Genomic DNA, 26,238 nt, shown 5'->3' on the forward strand with positions numbered 1-26,238 from the left:
CCAGGACCAGCTGTCTCAACACTGGGCCTACAAGCAGCTTCCCTTGCTGCCAGCCATTGGAGAACATGGAAGCAGAAGCCACCTGTCTGTAAATGTCCTGTATTTTGGCCCGGATTTCACTCTCCTGAGAACCACAGGCCAATCTGCTGGTTATATGACAATGGTAAAGAACAACATCATGCAGTGTTGCTAGCTTTTGCGATTATATTGATAGTCTTGTGATACTTGGTGTTTTTCTTAAGGCCCCATCTTCTGAAGTCAAACGATTTGAGAAAATCTGAGTTTCCATTTTTTTTAATGAGGTTACCGCCCACATGATTACATTGAAAATCTTGCAGATGTGAATAGAGTGAACCCTAAAGGTTCAGAAGCCAGAAAGCAAATTATACATTTTGGGTGCTTGTTATTTATTTAAACCTCACTATTGTTTGGGGCCTGATTTTTGGACATTTGGGGTTGGCAACACCAAAGAGCCAATTTCTTCTAACTCTGAACAAGGAAGTTCATCATAGTTCACCATAGTTGAGTGCCCCAGGCACCTCTGCGGGCTCCAAATTTCTGCTGATCTCACCTGGACCCTAACTGGGAGACTGAATCTCCTGGGGAAACAAGGGGACTGAAACAGGAGGTGAGAATAAAACACTTCTACTCTCTATAGTTACAGTGAGGGTGTATCAGCTGTAGCTGGTACACCGTACCTGGGACTGAGGTGAAATTCTGGCCCTGTTGAAGTCAATGGCAAAATACCTGTTGGCTTCAGTGGGCCAGAATTTAACCCTAGGAGTAGTGCCGCACTCCCATTTCTTTCTTGTCAGATCTCACAGCATAGACTTTGTGGGATGAGTGAAGGTTCCCTGTGCAGCTTGGGAATTTTGGAGTGTGAAGGAAGGGGGAAGCATGTGCAAGGCCATAGAGCAAGAACTGGATGCAGCCTCTATGATCCCCCAACTCTCAGAGAGGGTCGAAAGAGACTGAAACAGCCCTGGAAATAGTCTGCCCTCCTCGCTCCCAAAGGAACTAGGATTCTCAGTGCTGCCCCCTACCTGTGGCTCCTGCAGAGTCTGTGACATTGTTAATGGAGTTCACATGACATTTACCATGACTTGGCTGAGGCAGCACATTTCCCTCTCCCCACGCCTTACCTCAGTGTCTGGGTTTCTCCCTCCTCCTCCTAGTGACTGCCAACATTTGTGATCTTAGACACCTCCCTCCCAAATAATCAGGTTGTCGGTGAATACTAATTATTAAATTATAGCCCCAAGAGCCTAGCTTCACTTTCTATTTATGCCTCATTTAGCTTGGACTTGAAGGCATGTAAATATCTAGTAGTAATATATTTTTACCAGCTTTTATAGCCTGACTATTACAGTAACAGAGAAACTGATAAGGGAGCAGGAGCAGAGAATTTAAATAACCTTTCAATGAAAAATTGAGGAAGTATGTAAATAGGGTATTTGCTGTATTTGCATAAATTCAAAATTTCTAGATCTTCACCCATAACTGTTATGCTGTTAGAATAATGAAAACAGTAATATCATTAATACTACACTTATGCTCTACTTTACTCCACTTTGCAGTCCGTTCTGCTTGATTTTGTGCTACAAATCTAAAGAAACAGTACACAGCCGAAAGTGCAATTCTGGAATGCTTATTTCTGAATTTCCTGAGTAGTCAGAACAAAATAATTGTCCCCACTAACAGTCTGTTTTACTATGCATTTCTTTATCTTGGTTCACTGGGTTATATCATACTCTGTACACAGATATTCCTTGTGTTGAGTGTAAGACACATCTGTTGAATGCAGAGGAAATGTTAATTACTTGCAAAGGCAACTTGTACAGATTTTAAGACCACTGTATAACTTAGCAAGAGAGGGAACCTTTCAGTGAGACACTGTATCAGGATTCCTTCTTTTGAAAACAAAACCCAAATGATTTTAGGAATTTAGGTGAAAACTGGGATAAGCATGAGTTCAAATGGCTAATTTGGGGTTGCAAGTTACAGTTACATGGTTGTAACTCATTTTTAATAGTTTTAAAATAATTTGAAACTCCAGGCAAACTTTATAGTTAATTTCATAGCTTTTGGAAATTGCATAATATTGATAAAATATATTCTTAAAACAAATTTTAATTCTACTTGACAGATGATGTTGAAAATTTGAATAGTAATTATTTATGCTGTTTCTCCAACTATGGTCTCTTTACTATCTGGAGTCTGCTACTGTTTTCTGAGTTTGTGATTAGGTGACATTTCATGCAAGCTTGCAGCAGCAGCAGTACAATGTACACTGAGTTATCTCCTTTGGTCAGGGGAACATAAGTGGCAGCTAATGAAATTGGGCTAGTCTGTTTCTTTCTTTGAATTGGATTCAGTAAGATGCTTGCCCAAATTCTGGTTGCTGTTTAGACATTTTACAGTGTGGAAGGAATCCTTTTAATGAGCAGAACATATTTTTTATTGAATCCTAATAGATCTTTCTAGTAGTGCTTTAAAATTGTTGGGTTTTTTTTATAGATTTTAATTGCTAACAGATCTTCCAGTTGTCTATCATGTGTTGGCTAGAATTTTAAGAAATGTTATTCTCTTTAATCCCAATGCCATTTTCTATGTATTTAGATGCTGCAGTACAAAAAGAAGTTTTTCTCATGGTTTCTCTGGTTTCATGCGTGCAGTTACTGATGCTCAATCATTACAATCATCTATCAATTACCTGAAACACTTTACCCAGTCATTTTTCTTGTTTTTTGGGGGGGGAGGGAAGGGTGGGGTATACCACTAATATCCTCCGTTCATTTTAGCCAGTATTATGTTCCCACTGGAATCATGACTGCATTTGGCTTCAAGACTCAGCCAGTGTTTGAGAGAGGCCAGTCACGCACTTCTCATGAATTTTTCCTTTATATCTCAGATTTTCTTTTTTAGATGCAATATGGTGATTTCAAGATCCATTTGGGTTTTTTCCAAAAGGTCAGAAATGCAAGCCATGTTTAAACTGGGAGTTTATCACAATTTCAATTAGCAGTTTCGGTGCTGAGTGATAAAGATTCTATTTAAAGGACATCATGGTAGTGGCTATGTTGAAAGTAAGATATTAGGGCTGATTGAAAATTTTCCACTGAAACTTTTTTTTTGACAAAATTTAAGTTTTTACCAAATGAAAACTTTTTCTGTATCTGCTTTCCTCAAAAAGAAAAGAAAAAAGAAATAAAAAAAATCTTTTTTTTTTTTTTGGCTGAAGACCAAACATTTTTTATTTTTGGCAAGATTTATTTTTTAGTTTTCAGGTGAAAATAATAATTAAAGAAGTATTTTTATTGTGTTTGGTGGTGGTTCAAGTATCAGAACTGGTTCTGTGGTAGTAATTGGGTATTGTCAGGCTATTTTTAAAGTATCATCCATTTCTGAAAAGAGATTCCATTTAATAATGGCATTGTGGGTGTTCCAGGTTGTGTTCAGTAATTTCCCTATCAAGTTTACTCGTTTTAGAGGTAAAACAATGTTTTATCCCCTAACTGCTACCTTTTTAAACTTAACTCTATAAGTGAGGCTGCATTATTATTTGTGATGATATTTGAGAGGGAAAAAAAGGTTTTACAGAAATAATTGTTAGCTGTGCAAACCCATTGCCTTTAATTTATTTTTTCACACGCATACGTGAAAGGAATGTAGTAAACCAAATCAGCTGCTGATGTACATGCATCTCTCAACCTGCAAAGGCCCAAATGTGAGATGCAATGTGTGGCGAAGACAAAAAATACATTCGGCAAACTTAAAAGCTAAGGGATCCACTCCGGTAGTGTAAATAACTAACTGTAACTTCAGTTTCATTAGTGTTTCATTTTTGATACAGATATTTTACTTTTGAAGGGCTCAAAAGTAGAAAAAATGCATATTGTTAAAATCAGCAGAAATAATTAAAGTATTCATCTTCACTATGGCCCAGAATACATTCAGGGAGCAGGTCTGTTAAATAAGAGGGTACCATTTTTTAAAGTCAGTTTTGCAGCACAGAACCACCTTTTGAGCAAGAATGTGTGTGGAATAGAAGGCATTTTATGGAGAGCCTAGTGGTGGACTTTTCTCCCCAGCAAAAATGTATAGATTTTATTTATAAAGCCAGAAAGGGATTACTATGATCATCTAGTCAGACCTCCCATTTAACACAGGACATAGAACTCCCTTGATTTTTAATTCCTGTTTAAAACTAAAGCCTATCTTTTTAGAAAAATATCCAATATTGATTTAAAAATTTCTTTCACATGGAAGAATGATGTGAGAATAGAGACTCTGTCACAACTCTTGGTAAACTGCTCCAATTGTTAATTACCCCCACTGTTGAAAATGTGCACCTCAATATGAATTTGTCCAATTCAGCTTCTAGTCATTAGATCTTGGTATAGAAAAGGCAAGAGAAAGATGGAAGCTGTTTCTTTCTTTGTAAGGAACAATTTGTTTCCTCTTGGTTTTTAAGCTTGTATTAATTGATAATCACAAATACAGTAATAATAAAAATAACAGGACTGGGGTGTATAAACCCTCTCCCCCCCCAAAAAACCTATCCAAATCACATGTTGCCCCTTCTCCCTCCAAATGAAAACAACACCTGGGTTGGGGAAGCCTGTAGTTAGAGTAACAACATTTGACAACAAATATCATATTTCACACTAATGAATATTCCAGTTTCTTCCCAGTTAGAAATGTACAATGTGTTTCTTTCCAATGTGGAAATGAATCTCGGTTGACTAAACCTGTTGAGCTTATTTAAGTGCGTTTCTTGTAAATGTTGAGAATAGCAGTCTGGAAAAAATATTATAAAAGGCTCTGTGTTTGTCCATTTTGCTTGTATATCATCTTTTCCATTTCAGTAGTTTCCTATACTTGTTTCCACCATTCCTCTTGTTGTGACAGGTTCAGGGCTCTTGAATTTTCTAACTGCATATCTAGCTGCGAGCAATATTCTATTAGAGAATTGCTATGAAAATCCTCAAACTCTATCTGGACACCATCCTTTAGTTGTCTTAATGCCTTCTGCTTAGACAAACCTACCCTGACCCTCCCTCCCCACCAAGAGTATTTTTTTCTATTGTGAGACGCCGCAGTCCCTCATGAAGAGAAGCTCCTTAGCTATATTTGACAGCTAATAGCCCTTTCCTCCCTGATAATGAAAACTTTTAGCATAGCAATACAATTTTGTTGTTGAACAGAGATTTAATCTATACTTTGGTGTTATTTAAACTATTTGAACAAAACATTATATTCAAAAGATAAAGCAGCAAGAGTGCAAAATATGTACTTGCACAACTTTTGCTAATTATTTTTCACTATTCCATAGTTTCCATCCCTCTGAAAGGTCTGCCTCTCCAAAGCTCCTTTCATGTCCTCACTCCTTCACTTCCACTCTGGTCCTGCTACTTTAAAAGCTCTGCTTCCCATTCTGTTCTTTATTCTTGGAACCACACTGATCCAGTAATAATGCATTCCTCACAGGTCCTGCCTTGTCTCTGCTACTCATATAACTTGCACATGCAAGTTCTGCCTGTTCTCTAGTGTGATCAGTGATCAGAGAGGGTCTGGTTGGTATCAGCTGGAAGTAAGGAGGTTGCAATATTGACATCAACAAGAAGAAATCTGCTTATGGGGAGATGGAAAGAGCCACTAGTTCATCCAGCCTCAATTAAAGCCCAGTCCTGTTTCCTGGACAGTTCAGATTATTTTACTAAACATCATATTTGCACCGTATCTGCCATAACTTGGTTTCTTAAGTTGTCTAACTCTGGCTTTGTATTTGTGCACGACAGAAAACATTTTGCCCTGTGACTTTGAAAGATAGATGTTGTGCAGGAAGTGAACTACTTTAATTAATTTAAAAAGGGCTAATGGACAATTTAAAAAAAAAACAACTTAAGATAAATGTGATTACTTGCAATGCAAATTAACAAGGGGAAAACTTAATAAATAACTTCTTACTCAACACTAGCTGACATGGGCTGGAAAATAAATTTTGCTATGGCTATTATTCCTTCTAGTGAGAGACTTAAGAGGCTCAATGTGTTTAGTTTATCCAAAAGAAGGTTAAAAGGTGACTTGATCACAGTCTAAAAGTACAGCTATGGGGAAAAGATTTTTTTGATGTTGGATGGCTCTTTAATCTAGCAGAAAAAAGCACAAGAGTCAAAGGTTGGAAGCTTAAGTTACACAAACTGAATCTAGAACATAAGAACAGCCATATTACTGGGTCAGATCAGTGTACCCTGTCTTCTGACGGTGGCCAATGCCAGGTGCTTCAGAGGGAATGAACAGAACATTGTACTTTTCCAGTGTGTGTGTTCACTCTGGGGGGTTTGGAACAGGTGCCCCTGGGGCGCAAGGGACTTTCCCTGCTGCATTCCTGCGCGTGCCTTCTCTTTGTCAGAGCTGCCTGCAGAGCAGACTCCATCTTGGCCATGAGGCTGCTAAAGTTACACATGATTTTATAGACCTCTATTACTGGGGTCGGCAACCTTCATAATGTGTCACATCAGGGTAATCCGCTGGTGGGCCATGAGACATTTTGTTTATGTTGACCACGGTTCGTTGTTCCCGGCCAATGGGAGCTGCAGGAAGCAGCGGCCAGCACATCCCTGCAGGATGCCCAGTCGCCAAGTTTTGTGAGATCTGTTCAGTTTGCTTTGAACTTAACTATCTTGAGTAATTTTGTATAGTCTGCAAATTTTGTATAGTTTAAAAATTTTTCCACCTCACTGTTTACCCCTGTGTCCAGATCATTTAAGAATATGTTGAACAGCGCTGTTCCCAGTATAGATCCTTGGGGATACTACTATTTACCTCTCTCCATTTTAAAAACTGACCATTTATTCCTACCCTTTATTTCCTATCTTCTAATCAGTTAACAATCCATGACAGGACCTTCCCTCTTACCCCATGACAGCTTACTTTGTTTAAAAGCCTTTTGTGAGGGACCTTGTCGAAGGTTTCCTGTAAGTCCAAGTACACTATATCCACTGGATCGTCTCTGTCCACATATTTGTTGACCCCCTCAAAGAATTCCAATAGATTAGTGAGGCATGATTTGCCTTTACAAAGGCCATGGTGACTCTTTCCGCCAATAAATCATGTTCATATATGTGTCAGATAATTCTGTTCTTTTTCTGTAGTTTCAACCAATTTGCCTGTTACTGAAGTTAAGCTTACCGGCTTGTAATTGACAGTATCACCTCTGGAGCCTTTTTTAAAAGTTCATGTCACATTAGCTATCCATCTGGTACAGAAGCTGATTAAGTGATAGATTACATGCCATACTTAGTTCTGCAATTTCATATTTGAGTCCCTTCAGAACTCTTGGGTGAATAGCATCTGGTTCTGGTGACGTATTACTGTTTAACTGATCAATTAGTTCCAAAATCTCCTCTATTTAAACCTCATTCTGGGACAGATCCTCAAATTTGTCACCTAAAAAGAATGGCTCAGGTGTGGGAATCTCCCTCACATCCACTGCAGTGAAGAAATAAGTACGTTAGCATAAGTAAGGGTTGGAACAGCCTACTTAAGGATGTGGAAAATTCTATATAATTTGAAGTCTTTAAATCAAGGGTGGATATCTTTAAAAAAGGTATAGTGTAACTCAGACAAATTATGGGTTGGATGCAGAAATTATTGGGTAAGGTATTTTGGTCTGTGATTTATAGTAAGTCGAACAAGTTGTTTATAAAGGTCCCTTCTGTCCTTAAAAGCTATGAATCTAGTACTGACCACTGCTGGTCATTAGGTGAACCATTGTTCTGAAGTAGTATGACAATTTCTGTACTCCTTAATAATAGCAGTGAGTTTCACTGTGTTCTATATAGTTACTGTTATAAATGCCATACTCCAGTTTGATAGTGTATAACCATGATAGATGTGTAAAATAAAGAATAAAGCACTATTCAAAAAGTATTGTTGCAGAAGGTTCAAGTATTTTCTGTTCATGAACTGAAATCATGGATGATAAGACTGCTATAATTAAATTTATCATGCCTATCTCGAAATACAAGGTACGTGGATAGAAACAGTCCAATATTAATCCTGCTTTAAGAAACTTTTTTAAAATAATTAATTATTGAAACTGCAGTGAAGCATTGAATGAATAATTTTTCTGGAAGAAAAGACCAACTTCTGGAAAATTTAGTTTTTTATTCACTCCTGTTTAATCACAAGGCTTGATTTATCTTAATATCAATTCCAAGTTGTCACCAAGAATTGATTCGGAAACATTTCAAATCCTTTTTTCCTATACCAAATGCCATGCCCTTCTTGAGCAAGCTCACATATTGAATCAGATCCTTTAATTGCTTCACTCTGCTGTGTGCTAGCTTTTGCTGAGTAACCACATAGTTTTATTGCTGTAACCCTTGTCCTTTTTCCTTAGTCCCTCTCAACTCATCTGCAACCCTCTTTCTTGCATCATGCCTGTTGGTAGATTGCAAACTCATAAGGGCAGGGACCCTGTTGTCTTATATTTGTTCAAAGATCTTCTTAGTACTTTTAGGTGCTGTGAAATTATAATTGATGATGATAATAGAATATATGATAGTAGTTTTCCAGAAGGTGAGCACTAAAGTCAAACCACATTAGAAGGGAAAGTAATGTGCTAAAACTGCCCATATGTATCTGTAATTCCTAATACATTTATACTATAGTGCTTGTTTTTAAGTTGTATGGTACATTTAAAACAGTCCTAGAATCCCTGACTGACCACTTGTACTAGCAATAATGCTGACACCAAGGTCAAGGTTGGAGTTGTAATTGAATGTTAGAAGCTTGCAATGAAGTGGGCAAGGATTTCTGAGCCTTGGATGAAGGACATAGACAATCTCCCTGAGATAGGCTTTTAAGTGGTGAGAGAATGTGTCTGGCCTATTTAACATCCCTAGTGCTTCCCTGCACCTGGGTTCCTCCTGCCCAGAGTGCGAGTATGGCTCCCTTGAAGTTGAGGAAAGGGAAAATTGTGCCGGAGCAGCAATTTTTCCTTAACCATTTTATTGGGACCACATGGGGTTCACTACTTAGATACTTCATACAAGTTTTTCCATTAGTTACCAGACCCCATCTTAGGACATACCAGTCTCGATGTCTTTCCCATTTGGGAATTTACACTTAATTTTTTACAAAGCCTGAAAAACCTTTAATATTAAACCACTCAAAATCATTTCATATGTTTGTAATGAATTTGCAATAAATTACATTTTTTAAACAATGAGGAAAATTATAAAATTTTCTCATAATGCTGCAATCAGCACACAGACTAATCACTGCCACATTGTATATTTTTGGTGCGTTAAGGATTTTTTAAGGACACATCAGCACGTCTAATTTTCTAGGGAAGTTTTGTAAGAATTGTGACTTCGGGAGAACATATTTCTTCATTGCTTCAGCTGAAAGGCTGTGCTCTTTCTTAAGTTCAGTAATGTGGAATTTCCAAAGAGAAAAGTGGAGGAAAGTTCTAATCTCCCAAATGGGCATTAATAAACTAGCACCACTGGTCTGATTTGTGCACTTCACAGTCATCACAAGATTACTGGTCAGGAAATAAAAGTATAACAGAAATTTTTAGTTTGCTAATAGCATGGGTAACATGCTGCAGTTAAGAAATTTCTCCTGTTTCCTCATGAGGAACTTTTCCCAATGTTCACACATGTACCAAAGCATTATTGAATCAGACTTGGGCACTCAATACAGTCACAAAAGTGAAAAACAGCTAATTAATATTTCCTCAAATAAGATCTGCCAGTGTCATTAAATCTTCCCTTTTCTGTAAAGTGGACAGATTTGAGGGAATTAAGGTGTTTGCCACTACAGGTTGTGTGTGTTCGTTCTCACAATATACTAATTGGCCACTGTACCTCTCCCATTTAGAGATGTTTGCTAACAAAGGTGGTGTTTGAATACAACCATTGTAGCTGGGGATTGTGATATCAGTGTGCTGAAGCAGACTCTCTCTGTCCCAGCCCACCCAGGATAAATAAAAGTGAATGTATTTTTAAAGGGCTTATAAAATCATGACAACAATGTATGCTGTCAAAAGTTGCTGGCTCGTGTTTTTGCCCAGGACATACAAAGTGGTTGTTGAGTAAGGAGAAGGATTGTGCAGTGGTTAGGATGTTAACCAGGACTGTGGGAGACCCAGGTTCACTTCCCTTCTCGCCAAAGACTTCCTGTGTGACCCTGGGCAAGACAGTTATTCTCTCTGTGCCTCAACTCTGATCTATCAAAGAGAGGTAATAGCACTTCACTATCTCAAATTGGGCTGACAGCATAAATACATTGACAGACTGTGAGGAGCTCAAAGACTGTGATGATGTGTGCCATGTAAGTATCTAAGGTAGGTATATAAAATATTCGTTTAAAAGAGACCTTAATTCAGCATTTAAAAATGGCTGACAAACGGAAGGGAAGTTTAGTCTCAGGTGAGCAGCTGTACTTCAACCACTCATTATTTCAGAGAACAGTACAACTGGATGTTCAGAAGGGTACAATGTAAGGAAAGGGTTCCTTCTTCAAGACTTTTTTTTTAATGGTAAAAGAGATTTCCAAAATGAGAGGATAATTTGTAATTCTTTTAGTTACAATGTCTTAGAATCATGTTGTTCTGCACAGAGAAAAGGCTCTGGAGTTCTCATGACCCGGAGTTGTACATACAGAGACTCCCATGCTCTGTGTGCCACTCTCACTGACAGGTAAAGCAGGGAAATCAGGCTGATCAGCGTTCTGATAGCCCAGCCTGGTGGCAGATGATCAAACAGACCTGGTTGTGTTGATTAAAAGAGGAGACATAGGACTGAAGACTCCAACTGTACGTTTCCAAAAGTTAAAGATGCTGCTGGAAGAATGTCAGTTTAGGGGGCTATAAAGTATGGAACAACCATCTCAGTGTGTGGTGTACTCTTTTTTTTCCATTGGCTGGCTGTAGTTAAAGCTTCCTTATCATGGTGCCATCATGCTCCTGACATTTAGCTTGAAAGGCTGGGTTGCACCCAACAACAAATGATCAGAATAATTTTATGTTAATAGTATCTTTTCCATAACCTAGGAATGCTTCCTGCACTCATTGGGTGATACCAGCATTTCCAAGACATCCTTTGGGAGTCCGGGAGAAGCATTTACAAAACGTCGGAATGTTGAAAATGCTTCACATCAACTACGTCACTTAATTTTTTAGTTGTTTTGACCTAGTCATGCTGCACTACAGAGATACACAGTGTACTACGTCATCACCTCAAAGATGGCTAGGGCAAAGTGTTACTAAATCATCAGATTGAAAACCCCTGTATGCTTTGACTGCTAGTTCAAGTTTTGTAGTTCCACCAGATGGCACTAGTGGACTGCTCTGTCCCTGCTGAAGAGTGTAGGCCGAAGTGTTGGGCTAAATACCACTCCTTTTGGAACACCATCATTGCACTGGGGAAATGATAGTGTGTGAGCATCTGGCAGTCCGTATCGGAAGTGGCAATGAGGTTGGAAGTGCCTTTTGTTTCTCTGCCCCTTGCAGCATCAGGTGGCCACAAACAATTTCTTGAAGGGGTCGCCTTTTAGCTGGTAGCCACAAATTTCTTGTTTCTCTTGGGAGTTGATTATTCCACACTGAATTTCTAATCGTCACTGTGAATTTTAAGTATTAAAATATTGAACTTTTCTATGTCTATGCATCTGTTTGTTCTACTATTAAAAGTATTGGCATCATCTAGGGGTTTTATGTAATTTCATGTAATGTTTAGGTAGTTCTTATTTTTTAAGATTGAAATATTTGCACAAAAAATGGCACTTAATGTTAAAATTCAGGGGTAGGAATTTCAGAAACAGCCACCATTGGCCTACCTTTCTTGGCTTTCTTTTAAGTCAATGTTAAACGTCCATTAAAGTTGAGTGCTTTTGAAAATCCTACCCTTGAAGTCCTTAGGTCAGAATGCAGTTCAGATATTGAAATGTATACACATTCTGATTCAAAAAATCTAGATGAAATATCCTATTCTGTTTGCAATATTAGGTCACCAGTTTTGTTGCAGTCAAAGCCCTTATCTACTTGAACCTTGAATCAACAATGCCAACTTTGTGGAAACACATTTCTTAGCATGTGAAGGAGGGGGGATTAAATCATAAACCCCTGTAATTTCCCACAGCACAGCAATTTGAATTCGTAATGCCAAATCTTCTGTCATTTATATGACAAGATTTTTGGCTAGGTATTTCCATAATCTTACCACACTTAGAACATGGACCAAATATCACATGATCGCTACACCACTTTGCTAGCATCGGTGGCTGCCTGAAGCAGAATACTAGGTGAAAAGGTTCATGTGTTGAAATATGATTGATAGTCATACATGTAATATACAACGCTACATCTTAACTTCTTTCTGCTGTGCCAAGTTTTTTGGTGGGAGTTGAGGGAAGAAACTGAAAGAATGAAGGCTTATTTTTAGTAGGGTACCATTTGGGGGGGGGGGGGGATGGGACTTTACTTGATTTCTTATTATTTAATTTGTTTCTTTAAATAAACTTTTCCAGCTGCCTTTTGTGTTCTTGATCAGCAAGATTTTCAGCTGGACCTGCAGTTTTGTAAAAGTGCTTCTAAGCACTTGTGTAATTATTTACATGGGCTTTCAGATTGGTGGTGTTACATATATTTCTTAATGAACTGGAAGAGACGGGCAAAAAGGTGGCAAAATTTGAGGATAAAGCGAAATGTTTTAGATCAGTCAAAATTAGGGGAGACTGTGAGGATCTTCAAAGTGGAATAAAAAAGGTAGTTGAATAGGCAGATGAAATTCAATATTTAAAGGTTCATATATTTTTAAGGCCGGAAGAGACCATCATGGTAATCCAGCCTGTTGTCCTGAATAACACAGGCCGTATAATTTCACCCAGTATTCCCTCCATCAGGCTCTTAGTTGCTGTTTGAACTAGAACATATATTTTAGAAAGATATGTGATCTTGATTTACAGTTTACAGGGAGTTTTGCCATTGACTTCAATGGAGCCAGGATTTCATACAAATACTTTAGGTGATGAAGAATCCATCCCATCCCTTGGTAAGTTGTTCCTTTGGTTGATCACCCTCTCTGTTTAAAGCTTGTGCATTTACTTCCAGTTTGAATATGATTGGCTTCAACTTAAAGCCACGAGCTCTTGTTATGCCTTTCCTAAATTGAATTCCTCTAGGTACTTACAGACTGTGATTAAGTCATCTCTTATCCTTCTTTGGGATAATTGAAATAGATTGAGCACCTTAAGTCTCTCATGGTAAGACAGGTTTTTCATACCAAAAATTATTATTATAGTTGTTTTCTGAACTCTTTCCAATTTTACAACTTCATTTCAGTAATTTATTCCCTCTGTGTATTCCATATACAGAGGGAGCCACCTGCCTACAGCTACTATGTAGGCCCCAGTTTTATACATCCTATTAAAGACTGTGCTATCCCTCTTAGCCAGCACCTTGGCCTAAGCGCACATGTTTACTTGACTATCCATCATAACTCCTAAGTCCTTTTCAGAGTCTCTGCTTTTCAGGATGCAGACTAGAAATACTCCCATTTGATGATTCTCCATTAACCATTGAATTTTGAGATCTCTCTCTCTCTCTCTCAGATAGTTTTTAATTCATTTAATATGTGCTACATTGACTTTTATAGTGCTATTTTTATTAGAATGTTGCTTGGTACTTAGTCTTAAGTCTGAGCATATTGTCAACACAGTTACTTTTGTCAATCAAACTTGACAAAGTTTGACTATGAGAACCAAAACCAGAGGGATTTAGCGGATAGGACATGGGATTGAGACTCTGGAGACCTGGGTTCTGTTTCTGGCTCTGCCACTGATCTGCTGTGACCTTGGGCAAGTTACTGCATTTTCTCGGTCTCTTTCATCTCCTACCCATTGTTTTTCTTGTCTATTTAGATTGTAAGATCTTTGGGTCACAGGTTGTCTTCTCTATGCATATTGTACAGTATTTGTCAAAGTGGGGACCTGATCTTTTTGGGGTATGCTAGGCACTACTGTAATACAAATAATAATGTGAAATTCAATTAAATGAAAAGGAAACATTTTAAAAATAGAAAAGATAATACATATTATGAAGATGAATAATTAGCCTGTATAACTTTCTGCCGTGATACGTCACTGAGACTGAATTCAACAGAACTGAAATGTAAATAGTAATGAGAGAGAGAAGCAAAACCCCAACCCCACAGTAAACCAAAACCTTCATTTGGGGAGAGTTGTAAACTCTCTCCTGCTTCAGCGCAGAGAATCACTGACTGGTGGCAGTTAGGAAAAATATCTCCCATATTGGCAGGTTATTCCTACACTTTCCTCGGAGCCATTTGTTTCTGGGAATTGTTATAGACTGGATACTGGACTAGGCACACAATGGGATTGTGACTGTTACTGAACGGGCTGATGAGAAAGGGTGAGTGGGAGTGAGAGTGGATTTTGACCAAGTGGATAAGTATGGTTAGAGGACGCTCAGGCCCATACCCAGTGTTATTCCTTACACAGTCTGAGAGATGGTGTACAAGATGTGCAGAATCCCAGTGCATAGATTCTCCTCAGCTTGTGCAGTTGAATTGTTCTGTATCTCTTTCTCTCTCTAGAATGTTTACATATACAGTCTATCTAAAGAACACATTCATGGTATAGGCACATTATTAATGAATAATAATGCTATGAGGAACTTATACAGGTCACCCAAAATGAATGCTTGGACCAGGCTAGATCATCTTGTAGTTTGCATATAGGTATAAAAATAGGTATAAAAAACCTATTTCAGTGGAGTTTTTAAAAATGTAATTGAGACTGTTTTTATCTTTCCATCAGAAAAGGCAGGTCTGTTATTCACCACTGGTCCCACTCTTTGGGAAGCAGAGAGAGCCGTGAAAACCTGCTTATAAAAATAATCTTATGTTTGCATAAAAATTTCACCTAAAAATCCCTAACTAAATCTGTCCCTCTTTCACACATGCAGAAACTGGAGAGGGTTACTTGTGCTTTCTCTGCGCTAAGACTTAGATCCCATTTTGGGGCCAGGGGGGTGATGATAATTCTTTCTTCGTTTATTCAAAATCCTGCCTTCTACCAATCAGTGTTCTGCTTCAGATTCCATCCCCAAAGACCAGCCTCCAGCAGGTTCATTGAGACTATTGGCTCAGCCACACACTATAATTTTAAATAAGTATAATCTGGTAACATGCCAATATTTTTTGACCCTCCTCTATCCCACACCCAAGATTCTGTCACCTGCCAAACTCAAAGAAATCTTATCTAAACAATTAAGATAAGCAATGAAGTGCTCTGTATGGTCAAATCAGCAAACCTTTCAAAAACAGAACTGAAATACAATCTCTCTAGATTAAACAGTCTACAATGGCAATCATGTTTGTATTTAAACATTTTATTCTGAAAGGATTACAGCATTAGTCTCCCTTTTCCCCCCCTCGCCTAGACAAGAAGGCGACATACTGAGTCAAACAAAATGTATTTGTTCTCGAAGAATTGAACTTACACACATTTTATAAACACATGGTATAGGTGTATGGAGTTAGACTGACTTAATCAGTAACTGCTGTCCTTAAACTTGCATAACCATATTTACTTGAAATGTCTGTAGCAGAGCTGTTTGTTAGCAATATCTTTCTTTTATATCACAATTAAAACCCCATATTAATACAATTCTAAGGTTACAAATTAGAACCCAAACCCGGGAAATGAAAAGCTAAGGTCAAAGGCTGTAACAATGTTAACCAATCCACACTATAGAAGAATGAATAGAAAAAACTAAGGATGAAATGCCCCTTCATCATAAAGTCCCTTTTTAAGTTGCTCAAATTTCTCAAATTAATATTTTTTGTTTGAAATTTTCCACGGTTGGTGACTTCCCAGATACATGTGAGTGGTTGGCTGTTTCTAAAGCAGTTTCTGAATTTTGAGTGTTTTAAAAACACAAGTATCGCCTAATTTCCTATCACCTTCAATTTGGGGATTTTATGCACCATTCTCGTTTCTTAAGAGTATAGATCCAAATAAATCACTGCAACAGTAAAGGGATATGCATACAATTCTAAGTGAGGCTGATTCTCACCTCTGTGTATTATTTGTATCAGAAACCCAGTCCACATTACAAATTCATGTACTAAAAAGAAAGCCCCTTCCCCAAATGGCTTACAGTTTTGTTTAATGACAGTACGTATCAGGTGAGTGCAAAAAGCAAACACATGGGTAGCAGTATGAGAATGTTTTCATGTATTTTAACTCTGTGCGTGGTGTAACTCCTCATCTGCTTAGCTGTTAGCAATAGGCATTGTTCTGCAATTAGCGCAATCACATGCACCTATGCTGTGAACTCTTTTCTTCCCCTGTTTATTTAGCACTCAGAGTTCCTAAATGTTACACAGTTAAGATTTCTTTGGGTTTCACTGTACCTCCCACTGGTGACAGGAAAGCTTTCTCTTCCAACATCCCCTTCTCCATATTTATTTAAGATGGATTGCTTAAAACAATACCTCGGGTTGAAACTTGGGATTTGACCTTCAACGCAAAGATATAAATCTCTGTCATTTGAGCTAAAGGATAAATCCTTTAGGTGAGAGATAATAGTAGGCTGTTTAGTTGCTGGTATCATATTAGAGGAAGAAATGATCATATGCAATAGGCCAATGTGTGACACTTGACAGCCCATGCATTGAAACACAGCAATAAGCAACATAGTTTTCAAAACTACTTATTCTTCAGGGAGTGACCAATACAATAACTTACCCTAAGTGCTACTATTTCCACTTTAGTACAGCTCCTTAGTACAATAAAGATTGTGCAAACATTCAGAAAGACATGGTCCCTGCCCCAAAGATCTTACACTTGTTACATGGAGTTTTTAATCGGATTGTGACAAATAATAAGAGGGACTGAAGGGTGAGAGGATAATAAGATCATACAGTTTTGCAGTGTACCCGTGTGCATGCTTGGTGGCTCAGAATCGTGTAACAATTTTTTTCAGTAATGTCCTATATCTCCAACTGCTTCTCAACCTAGCCGTCATTAGTAATTGATTCATATAGCTCTCATGGTGACAATGGGTCTTGAGAACATATTTGAATGAGAAGGCTTACAGATTCATTAAGGGAGTATGAGCTATGCATAAAGGGCAGCATGGAAAGAGACACCGAGACCTTTGTAGAATCAGAGAAGTTGGCATTCAAAGCTGGCAACATTGGCAGAGTAGTGGTGATGGCTAAGAAAAAGAGACAAGATTGCATAAGCAGAGAGAGACAGAGTTGTGTAAGGCCTTGAGGTTGAGAATAGGAAAGAGGATGCATGATTCAATAGTTTGGGGACTAGCCTAGGACTTGGAAAACGTGGGTTGAGTTCTGGCTCTACCATAGACTTACTGTGTAACCTTAAGCAAATCACTTAGCCTCTCTCTGCCTCAGATCCTCATGTGTAAAATATTACTTTCCTATCTCACAGCAATGTTGTGAGAATACATACATTAAAGATTGAGAGGTGTTCAGATACTATGGCAATTGTAGTCATGTAAGTACCTTAGGCAGATAGATAGATGGGATTGAAAACTTTATTTTGATTGATGGAAAACAAATAACTATTGGATGAAAAGGACAGGGTGTGTGGTTACATCACAGTGATGCATCGGAGAGATGTCATTGGCTGTTGTGCTTTGAATGAATTGAAGAGGCATGGAATGGGTTTTACAGAGGATAGTGAAGAGGATTTTGCAATAGTCAAGACAGGAGATGATTTTTTGGGTGGGTGGGGGGTGTTTCTTTTGTGACTTATTTGTTTTATTATGTTATGTTTTATGATTTATTAAAAATACTCTGCATGATTTGATTTTTCCCCTGACCCCACCGCAAGCTTTGTTTGCTGAGATCATTGTGCAACTGAGCACATAGTGTCCATGGACTATGGCATCGTTGTGAGGGATGCTCAAAGCCCGACGCACTAGAACTGTGTAGTTCATCTCAGTGAGGCCCTCCCCAGCCACCCAGGAGGAGTTGGTGTTTGTCTGTGTTTTCATTACTGAGTTGACCAGCACATATGGAATTTTGGAGATGCTTTATCTCGCAATTCTAGGTGTTGGGTAGTGGAACTAGATGCTCAACTACAGTGGTTCTTGTTTATATGATTATATGAGTTCATTAGTAGAGAATACTATTGTTGAGGGGACGTGAGGTTGTCTTTTTTTTTTTTAATGATCCTCTTAATTATTCAATTTATAATCTTATTTCCCGAAAAAACATATTTTAGTCTTTATGTTGAAAAATTTGAGTGAAATGTTATAGAGTGATAGGTAGGTAAGTATATATGTGCATGTAGGTATATTTAGTTTTGTCATTTTCTTAGCAGTGAGACACTTCTTTATATATGTGCTAGGAGATAATTTCTTTAAATCCTTGTCTGTAGTCCTCTGAGACTGATTTGTTTTGAGCAGCTCCCTGAAATATGCATGCTCTTCTGCATACCTGTTTTGTTGAAAGTACACAGATCTGGCACCATTGTGTTTGCCAGGCATTCTCTTATCTTAGGCAAGCATTCAAACAAAAGTGTTCTATTGCTCTCTGAGTAATCCATGGGTGATCTTAACATTGTGGAAGAAGTCAGAACAGGAACTTGTGCCATATTTCTTAGTTCAGAAGCAGACAGTCTCTGAGGCGAGGGCGGGGGTAGTGGAAGATAACTATTGAGTCAAAGTGAATGACTAAAGGGTTGTGGTGTTTGCGTATTATATAAATACACTAACTTGTAAAAGCAAAAATCAGATACGCAGTTAAATGTAGGTCTATAATACACCTTGTTTTGGATAGCTGTTATAGCATGTACACACTGGTGTACAAGCTCAAACAATGTGTAGAAATCTCTACACTGCAGAATCTGAACAATTCTTTTGATTTTTAATCCTTGATTCAACAAGATACTTCAGCACATGCACATCTTTAAACATGTGAACCGTCCTATTGAAGCCAGTGGGATTATTTATATGCTTAAAGACACGTATGTGCTTAAGTACCTTGCTGAAACGTTGCCTTAGAGTGCCTGTTGTAACATTTATTCACAGAATAAAAAGTGTAAGTGACATAAGGTATCACAATGTGAAGTATTAAACAAGGACCACTGTTGTATCCCCAAGGAATGTTTGCCACCCTGTTGTCACCAGCTGATTTACAGGTGTATTTAAATGTCAGATGTTAAATATGTATTTCCTGGTTTTGCTAGTTTTAATTAGACCTTTAATGTATTTGACATTTTAAAAAGTTGAAATGGGAAAATATTGGCATTCTGTAATGGGAATAGACAGCTCAATTTTAGCATTATTTTGTGCAAAATTTTTAATATATTTTCACATCTTTCAATACCCATTAAATTTGGCCTTCTAAAACATTCTAGATGGTGGGTACTTGGCAGGCAAGGTAGGAGGGGCAAGGCAATATGTATGTATAAAATATTATATTTGATAAGGAAAAACAGAAAAGATCATTTTTTTTATTGATTTGGAAAGTTAGCACATTTCCAAATAAGTTCCCATTCTTTTCATCTGCTAAAACTCTGTCCATACATATGCACTGGACCCTGCTCTGTTTAATCAAGATCAATGTTTCTTTATTTATATATTCTTTTATTATACTGTAACTAAAATTAAGTTCCAGACCGGTAAGGTGAAAATGTGATGAGTCCCAGACACTAAGTGATATCACTGAATGCTTAGAGCAATGAGAAACAAATGAGTTTGAATTATATTGTCTGTAATCTTGAGGTGTATACACAGAATCACTTAGTGACAGTCAAGGACACTGATTTATAGAGGATCAAGCAATCAGATACTGGGATTCCATCACTGATCACCAGCATGATCTCTAGAGTAGTTTTGTCCCAGGGTTATTCTGGCTAGCAGACAGATATGTATACAGAAAAAATCACAAAAAAAGAAAACAATCAAATAAAGGACAAAATGGCAAAAGATAAAATATTGCAGTAAAAATATTTAACATTACAAGAATCCCTGCTGCATAATATTCAGAATACCTGTTCAATATATAGAAACCCAAATTTACTTTGCTTTCCAATGACATGGATTGTAAGAGTGTAAAAATAAAAAATGCAGTTTACCAGGTTTTAAATAATTCTATGTTAATAATTTTATATTCATATTAATTTGGAATGATTCTTCGCTGACCAGCATAAATATGAAATATGCCTAGTACCTATACTTCCACTTCATAGTTTTTTCCAGTGATCCCAGCACATCACTGCCCCTGTTCATCATTTCCCCCCACTGCCCCCACAAAAGGTCAGGTTGATTTGAAATTGCTTCTCTGTGTGCAGTTAAGCCAGATTTTTGACATTGAGAAAGTACAGTATGTATGTGGCACCAGCATTGGTTGGGAACAGGAAAGGCATATTTTGTATTTGTACTGAACCTCTCGGGTTAGTGCATAGAAGATTTGACCCTTGTCAGGTGTCTTGAAGTTAACTGGCTGATTTGTGGATTAATCAATTTAAGTCTGAAACCAATCAGTGACAGGAATGAGGGGTGTGTGTGTGTGAGATACAGATTTACAAATTTTTATAATGCTTTCAGTCGGACCACGAAAGTCTGATGTGAAGCTTATCTCTGATCTTTGGCTTTGGCCATACTCATGGGATTGTGTGTGTGTGTGTTGCGGGAGAGGGTGGATTCTTTAACGCTTGTCACCTGGCTCTACCAGGTTCCTAGGCCACAGTCTTAGAAACGGCACTATTCAAGGCATTAATAAAGTTAAAACCCTTAAGCTGTATGACCAGTGGGGTCATAAAAGCTATTGCTGGGTATTGTGTTCAGTGTGTCTTTCACTGCTGGATTATCATCTTGACAACTAATTCTTTTTCACTTTTGTCTTTTTTTCACAGCTGTTGTGAACTTGGACAACTCTGTGGTTGACCTAGAGACCCTTCAAGCCCTCTATGAGAATGTGAGTAATAGGAGGAGGTATAGATACATAGTATACTGTAGTTTCATGTGAAGGTAATTTTGATTTGCAAGAGAAACAGCTCATTACTAAGCTGCACAAATGTATTCTCTGTTAAGGAAATTTTTACTTCGTTAAATCGAAATGAAAATTAGGATAAACATTTGCCCTTTTTAAAATGGCAATCCATTTTGCAATGTGGATTTATTTTTCAAGTCAAGGATTTCACTTATATTCAAATATATAATTTCTTCCTTTTAATAAGCTTGATGCTATATTTGACAGGAATAAACATAAAATAAAATTGCATATGTTTAAAAAATATTTATTCCTGTGCTACACCTAAAACTTTTTTGAATACTATATTTCATGGTTTTTCACTTTCAGAGGAAATAATGCTTAGTTACTTTAAAGGAAAGGATCATTGAGAGCTGTAAAATTTAGTATAATATACTGAGATACATAACCCTGAGATACTAACTACTCTGAGAGATTGTATAATAACTATGCAAGATCAGAGATTTAACAATAAACCAGGGGGGAGGGGGCAAACCTTTTGGCTCAAGGGCCACATCTGGGTATGGAAATTGTATGGTGGGCCATGAATGCTCACAAAATTGGCGGTTGGGGTACGGGAGCGGATGCGGGCTCCGGCTGGGGGTGCAGGCTCTGGGATCGGGCCAGAAATGGGGAGTTCAAGGTGCAGGAGGGAGCTCCGGGCTGGGGCATAGAGTTGGAGTGCAGCTGGGGGTGTAAGTTCTGGGACGGGGCTAGGGATGAGGGGTTGGAGGTGCAGAAGGGTGCTCCAGGCTGGGACTGAGGGGGATCATGCCTGGGGCAGGGGGTTGGGGTGTGGAAGGGGGCCAGGGGTACAGGCTCCGGGTGGCGCTTACCTCAAGCAGCACCCGGAAACAGCGGCATGTACCTCCTCCGGCTCCTGCATGGAGACACTGCCAGGCACCTCTGCGTGCTGCCTGGTCCATAGGTGCTGCCCCTGCAGCTCCATTGGCCGCAGTTCCTACTAATGGGAGCTGTGGGGGCAGTGCTTGGGATGGGGGCAGTGTGCAGAACCCCCTGGCTACCCCTACGCATAGGAGGCGGAGTGGGGATATGCTGCCATTTCCAGGAGCCAACGGGAGCTTGAGGGATGGATTAAAACATCTGAAGGGCCAGATGTGGCCCCGAGCCATAGTTTGCTCACCCCTGGCCTAAAGCATCCTGGTCCCAGCATTATTCTGACTGTGAAGACAGAAACAGTAGAATCCAGCAGAGCATTTCTGACTTCCACTGCTGCAAAAGAGAGGTGCAGGACCACTCACCCCTAGAAGATGCTAACATCAGTATTACCAGGACAAGTCCTCCAAATCCCAGGGCCTTCTAGTTACCCTCAATAGATCCTGGATGTCTGAAGGTATAAATCATTAAGTAGGGGAAATATTCTTGGTATTCCTGGCCAATATATTGAGTTACTTTGTTTTCCCTTAACTCGTGATTTTTAAAACTTGTAGTCCTTTTGTCTTTTTTAAACATATTGAGCATGTAGGGCTGGACCATGCCCACCTATAAAGAACCTGCGGGAGGGTCAGGACATTGTTTCAGCTTGTGGAGTTTCCGTGAAAACATCTATCTGGCAGGATGAAGTTACGTTAGGCTTTTAAGAGCAGGTTAGACAAACACCTGTCAGGGATGGTCTCGATAATTAGTCCTGCCTCGAGTGCAGGGGACTGGACTGGATGACCTCTCGAGGTCCCTTCCAGTCCTATGATTAAGTAGAGATGCGGTTTCCGCACAGAGTAGACAAGTGGTCCCCTTGAGGGAGATATGGGGGTATCTGCAGAGGCCTTTTCCTGTTTTGCTACTTTTCTTGCCGGTGCTTAATTTGTAATGAAAGAGGTGCTGGGGCTCAAGCAATTAGGTGCCAGGGCTTATGCAATTTTTTTTACTTTCATAACTGATGTGGTAAGCCTATGAACTGCCAACCCTAGAGGTGCCTGCTCAGCCCTGGCAAGTCCCAGCACAGATTAAGCACTGGTTCTTAACCCTTTTATTTCCCCATGACAGCATGATTGCCACAGGAGCCATATTGCCACAAATATGTTCTATCTTAGGTATTTATATGGCCCCTGTTACCATAGTATCTGAGCACCTTACAATCTTTAATCCACACAACAAACCTGTGAGATAGGGAGATACTGTTACAGAGGGCAGCTGAGAAACAGAGAGACTACATGACTTGCCCAAGGTCACATAGGAAGACTGTGGTAGAACAGGAATTGAAACAAGGTCACCGATGTCCTAGGCTAGTGCCATAACACTGGACCGTCCTTCCTGTCTTCCTCAGCCTTTCTGTCTCTGCCCTAGCCCAATGCAGACGGCCATCTTGCTCCATCCTTATAGAGCAGAAACCACACAAAATAAATGGTCGAATTTAGTAATGCAGAAAAACCTACATAGACTTTGAGGATAGACATCATGATCATATAGTCTGACCTCCTGTAGATTACAGGCCATAGAACCTCATACTGCTGCAGTAGGCCATAACCTCTGGCTGAATTATTGCAGTCCTCAGCTCTTGATTTAAAGATTTCAAGCTACAGAGAATCCACCATTTAATCTAATTCAAATTGGCAAGTGTCCCATGCTGCAGAGGAAGGCAAAACAAAAACAGGGTCTCTGCCAACAGTATGGGTTTGCAGGGAGAATGGTGCAGAAGACACCGACTTATTCCTAGCTTTGGCTCATCTCTGCCCTGCCACACCTGGCTTTTCTCACAGAGACAGCATGCAGGGTCTGTCACAGAGGCAGAATGAAGGAGGGTAATGTTATTTTGTCACCCCATTAAATAATTTTGGTTATTTCAGTTTTCTGTTTTTCAAAAATGCTCTTTCTCTTAGAGAGTGAAATGATTATAGATAAATTGTCCAGTATCCTGTGATTTCAGAGAAAAAACATCAATTATATGCTGCCAAAATGTTAGGAAAATGTGTACCCCTCATTGTTCCAGTTTATTCAGTCATATATAGGATGTTTTTTCAGTGCCAAATATTATTCCCTCTAGCAAATCCATCATTCTAGTATTCTTCTTTCCCACTCTCACCCACAAAAAATGTATCATTTCCATGATCTCTCCCTCCTTTTTAATCTACTTATTCTTCCATCCCTGATTCCATTCAACTTTTATGCTTCCAACTCCCCAGCACCTCATTTGAGGTTCTTCTTGTTAGCTTCTCTGCCAGGTAGCTGTTCCTTACACATGATGATGACAGACGAATTGTCCAATAGCTTCTGGCTTTGAGTGGCTGGTCATGGGAAAGGTGGATGTCCTGCAGTCTCTTGCTGTGGGGTAGTTGTCCTACTGGGTTCTCTGTTGCTGGACTAGGGAGTTCCAAGTTCTCACCTGCTTACTGGATCTTCAGGCTCTGAGTAGGCTGGCACTGGCAGTAGAAGAGTGGTGGACACACTCTCAATGTAGCGGAAGCTTGGCCTGCCTCCTTTCTGCTTCATCCTCATAAATTGCCAGAGTGGTTGAAAAATGGGTGGGTGTGATTTTTAGTGGTGCTGGGGAGCAGGGGAGGAGACACAGGAGACAGCAAGGTCAGCGGTGGGGGGATAAAACCATGGTGTGGCAGCAGTCTGAATGAGAAGCAGACAGTTCAGCCTCAGAGAGCTACCCATTTTAAGAAACAGAGCCTGCTATTATTTCTAGTGAGCTCCCAATCCTAACAAAACTAACTCCCACCCACTATGATCACACCACTGTGTACCATTAATGATTCTTTGGCATTCATCCCAAAATGTAATTGACTAATTTTACATAAAGTAAGATTAAGATTACATGTGTGTATCTTTCTGCTTTATGTCAGGTTATGTTTTCAGAGCTGTCTTCACAAATAAATGGGTCTAGAAGCATTTTTACTAAAACCCAAGGATTTCTCCATCGGACTAAAGATCAGCCCTGCTAACAAGGGACTCACACCAGTCCCTTAAAGCTCATCTGTGAAACACTATATTGGTTACCCTTAATCTTTTCAGGTGGTTTACATAGCAGAATAACATTATGGCAGAATGCCTTTGATATTTTCTATACCTGATACAGGGAATACCTAGGGAATAGTGTAACCACTGGGGGAATGTTAAATATTTAGTTCAGGCACAACTGGATATTTGAGAGTGACTGCAGTACATTGCTCAAGTTGAGAAATAAGACGTGTGGTCTAGTGTACAGGGCATTAGACTGAGACCTGAGAAACCTGGATTTAAATCTGGGCTCCACCAGTGATCTGTTCTGTGACCTGCGGCAAGCCACTTCACTTCTCTATGCTTCCCATCTTTTTTTTTTTTTTTTTCCCCTATTTTGTCTATTTAGATTGTAAGCTCTTTGGTGCCTGGACTGTCCCTTACTACACTTTTGTACGGCACCTAGTAAAATGGGGGCCTGAGCTCTGTTGGGGACAGTAGGTAGCATTGTAATGCAAATAGTAATTTTAAGTGTCTGATGGTACCAGATGAGTTGAGAGTTTGTATCTCCCCTTATTTCTTAGCTATACTCTGTAGCGTATAGAATTTTTTTAAAAAAGAGTAGTTAACTTATGTGCCTCCTTCCCTTACTTTTCATACACTAAATTAATTCTCAGTTCTGAAGATTTGTGGGGTTTTTTTTTTTGCGCCAGATAGTTAAATATCACTGTGCTAGTCCTCAGCCATTCTATTTGATCTCTGTGAAACATATGGGAGCATTTGTTTTACAATCCTTCTTCAGAATGTAATTTTTCCTGATTGCGTATGTTTGGCATGCTGCTTTCCCTTCTAGATGTGAATGAAGTTTGGGCAGTCTCCAGATCTAAACACACCCTAATTTCAAAAACCACAGTCCAGAGGGCTCAATTCCTGTTTACCGAGGAATTAAAGCCTTCTTAAACCCGCATAGTTACTAAATACACCTTTTGTGATTTTTTTTTTTAAGATGTAAAAAAAAATCCCTGTATAGTTTGTTTAGGATTCTTAACCAGCATTGCAGTTAGATGGTAATGTCTTTATTAGTGGATCACTATGTAGTAGCTACACTTTGTTAAACAATTGTGTAGTTTCTTTTCAAGTGCTTTGAGATCTACTGATGAGAAGCGCTATATATGAGCTAGGTGATATTACAGTAGAACTTCAGAGTTACGAACACCAGAGTTACTAATTGACCATTCAAACACACCTTATTTAGAACAGGAAGTACACAATCAGGCAGCAACAGAAACAA

The 26,238-nt window shown here is 39.0% G+C and overlaps 1 protein-coding gene across 3 annotated transcripts in view; it reads left to right on the forward strand.

The window, feature by feature from the left end:
* The window catches only part of FMN2 (formin 2), a 248,618-nt gene that overhangs the window by 128,715 nt on the left and 93,665 nt on the right, over positions 1 to 26,238 (forward strand). For all 3 annotated transcript variants that reach the window (XM_037895301.2, XM_043543314.1, XM_037895302.2), the window contains one exon: positions 20,932 to 20,993. In XM_037895301.2, the coding sequence (XP_037751229.1) occupies positions 20,932 to 20,993 (62 nt within the window). The remainder of the gene's footprint in view (positions 1 to 20,931; positions 20,994 to 26,238) is intronic.

This window comes from Chelonia mydas, chromosome 3, assembly GCF_015237465.2.
Source record: "Chelonia mydas isolate rCheMyd1 chromosome 3, rCheMyd1.pri.v2, whole genome shotgun sequence".
Taxonomy (NCBI): domain Eukaryota; kingdom Metazoa; phylum Chordata; order Testudines; family Cheloniidae; genus Chelonia; species Chelonia mydas.